The sequence below is a fragment of the Empidonax traillii genome, unplaced genomic scaffold (genome assembly GCF_003031625.1).
Source record: "Empidonax traillii isolate 1590-97213 ecotype Southwest subspecies unplaced genomic scaffold, ASM303162v1 scaffold144:size1428860, whole genome shotgun sequence".
Classification (NCBI taxonomy): domain Eukaryota; kingdom Metazoa; phylum Chordata; class Aves; order Passeriformes; family Tyrannidae; genus Empidonax; species Empidonax traillii.
The window spans coordinates 589,366-592,308 of NW_020955337.1; the positions used below are offsets into that span (position 1 = coordinate 589,366).

The window sequence follows — 2,943 nt, forward strand, 5'->3', positions numbered from 1 at the left end:
TGAGGGAAAGGCTGTGGATGTTGTCTACCCGGATATCAGTTAAGCCTTTGACAGCTTCTCACAGCATTCTCCTGGGGAAACTGGATGCACATGGCTTGGGTGGGCATATTCTTTGCTGGGTTAAAAACTGGCTGGATGGTCAGGCCCAGAGTTGTAAATGCAGATTCAAGAAGGTGAAGTGCCAAGTCCTGCACTTTGGTCACAATAACCCCATGTGGTGCTACGGTCTGGGGGTAGAGCGGCTGGAAACCTGCCCAGCAGAAAAGGACTTGGAGGCCCTGCTGGTCAACAGCAGCTGAAGAACATGAGCTAGCAGTGTGGTCAGATGGCCAAGAAGGCCAATGGCATCCTGGCTTTTATCAGCAATAGTGTGGCCAGCAGGACTGGGGAAGTGATCATCTCCCTGTACCTGCACCTTAAGTGCTGTGTCCAGTTCTGGGCCCTTCACTACAAGAAAGACATTGAGGTGCTGGAACGTGTCCAGAGAAGGGCAATGGAGCTGGTGAAAGGTCTGGAGCACAAGTCTGGTGAGGAACAGCTGAGGGAGCTGGGGATGTTTAGCCTGGAGAAAAGGAGGCTCAGGGGGAACCTTATCATTCCCTACAACTACCTGAAAGGAGGCTGTAGCCAGGTGGGGGTCAATCACTTCTCCTAAGTAACAAGTGAGAGAAAATGGCCTCAACTGGTGCCAGGGGAGGTTTAGATTGGATATTAGGAAAAAATTCTTCACCAGAATGGCTATCAAGCATTGAAAGATGCTGTCCAGGGCAGCCGGTTGAGTCACCATCCCCACAGGTATTTAAAAGACATGTACATGTGGCACCTAGAGACATGGTTTAGTGGTAGTCTGGCAGTGCTGTGTTAGTTGTTGCACTTAATGACCTTAAAGGTCTTTCCCAATCTAAATGATTCTAGGAATATCATCCAAAATTTTTTTCACAGGAGGACATGAAAAAAGTAAAAGCACATTTTGACAGTTAAACAATCTTAGAGTAAAAAAAATCAGAGCAGTTACCTAGAATACCAATTTCAGTATTTTAAGCACCACATTCCTGCCTGTTACTTGCCATGACTGGGAAAAATAATTAAACCATTATTCAACAAAAATACCAGCAATAAAGATGACGGAAAGAAACAGTAAAGGCTGACCTGCTATGCAGCATGTATGAAGAATACTATAATTATTATTATTATCATCATCTGTATTTCATTTCATGAAATGCAGTAAAATAAAATACATTTTATCTCTGTACCTTGGAAAGGTATTTCATGAAATGAAATACAGATGATGATAATAATAATAATTGGAAAGGTACAGAGCTCCAATCTACAGATAAACCCAAGGCCACAAGGCAGCCCCACAGAGAAATACGGAATTAATGAAGCATGCCTGAGAAAAGCCTTTCAAGTGCTAGTGGTGGTGGCTTTGGGTCCAGATTTTGGGTTTGATTTTTGTTTACTTTATAAAACAAACTCAAAGTATGAAATAGTAGATGATAGAAACTAGTCAATGAAAGGGACAATAGTAGTTTAGTGAGGCAACAGTAATTCAACTTTCTAGTTTAATTCCCACTTTAAACAAAATAATTACAGTATATAAGAACTTCTAATTACACAAGTTCCAGTTGTGTCCAGTGTTTTCCAAAAGTATTTACACTTACACAAATAAGAGACAAGTTGCTCTGAATTGTCTGTGCAGTTTGCTTCTAGCTGTTGTAGGCATGATGAATGAAGAGATCAAGTAACTCTTGCCCAGAAGCATATACTTAAACAAACTTACCAGAAGCATCAGCATAAATGATCCCAGGTAAATGATCAGAAAAAACCCGGAAATCATAGCTAGAGTGAGAATTCCACGAATCCACCAATTTTTCCATCTATTTAAAAAAAATAATAAAAAGCAAGCAGTTATAAACAAAAAAAGGCCACTTCCTTTGCTAACTAAAGATTAAAGTATATCAGAAAAAGTAGGAGAATTTTTTTGTGTTTAATCAAACGTATAGCAAGAAACACAGAATCAACCAACTATCCAACTAAACAAGGTACATGGTAAAAGAAATTAAAATCAGACATCTTTCTTTTTCCTCCATGCTGCCCTCACCGTGCCAAATGTCATTTGCAATTAAATGGCACAACCCCATATTGAAACTCCTGTGAAAATATATCAGGACTCTCAAAAAAAATCACAAGACTGATGGGGGCCCAGCCATGTACAGGTCTGTGTATGAAAGAGGGCTGCCAGGTAAAGTACATATGATTCTTTGAGGAGTAACAGACACACAAAAAACCCCGAGAGGTGATCACCAGTTTTCCACAGAGGCAAAGTATCTTTTGCTGGGCAGAGGATTATCTACTGAAAACAGTCCTGTGCTCTTGTGAGCACTGGAACCAGGACAGGAGAATACGTGGCAATGGGGGATGGTGGGTCAAACTAGCTGTACACTTTTGCCCTTGTAGACCTTTACAGACGTTTGTGGCTATCTAAGGAAAACTGAATAAAAATTTCTGTTACCACAGAATCATAGAATTGTCTAGGCTGGAAAAAACTTCTATGATCATTGAGTCCAACCATTAACTGCCAAGCCCACCACTAAACCATGTCCCTAAATGCCACATCTACACATTTTTTAAATACTCCCAGGATGGTGATTCCAACTTCCCTGGGCATTCCAACTTCCCAGCTTATTCCAGTAATTGACAAACCATTTCCCTAATAAAAATTTTCCCAATATCTGACCTAAACCTCCCCTGGCGCAAGTTGAGGCCACCTCCTCTAAATGTACACTGAACCAACTAATCACAGGTTACTGCTAAACACAAAGCCCCCTACTATGGCCTAAAAAAATTCTTACTGATATTTCACTTTGTATCAGTCTTATGCTTCCTTGCTGCATCAGGAGATACACCTGATGCAGGGGATAATGTTAGTTTTGCATCACAGTC

At 40.9% G+C, this 2,943-nt stretch overlaps 1 protein-coding gene across 1 annotated transcript in view; it reads right to left on the bottom strand.

Annotated features, from left to right (window-relative positions):
* CDS1 (CDP-diacylglycerol synthase 1) overlaps positions 1-2,943 on the bottom strand; it is a 33,211-nt gene that overhangs the window by 19,250 nt on the left and 11,018 nt on the right. Inside the window, exon 3 of the mRNA XM_027884403.1 lies at positions 1,781-1,877. Coding sequence (XP_027740204.1) covers positions 1,781-1,877 — 97 coding nt within the window. The remainder of the gene's footprint in view (positions 1-1,780; positions 1,878-2,943) is intronic.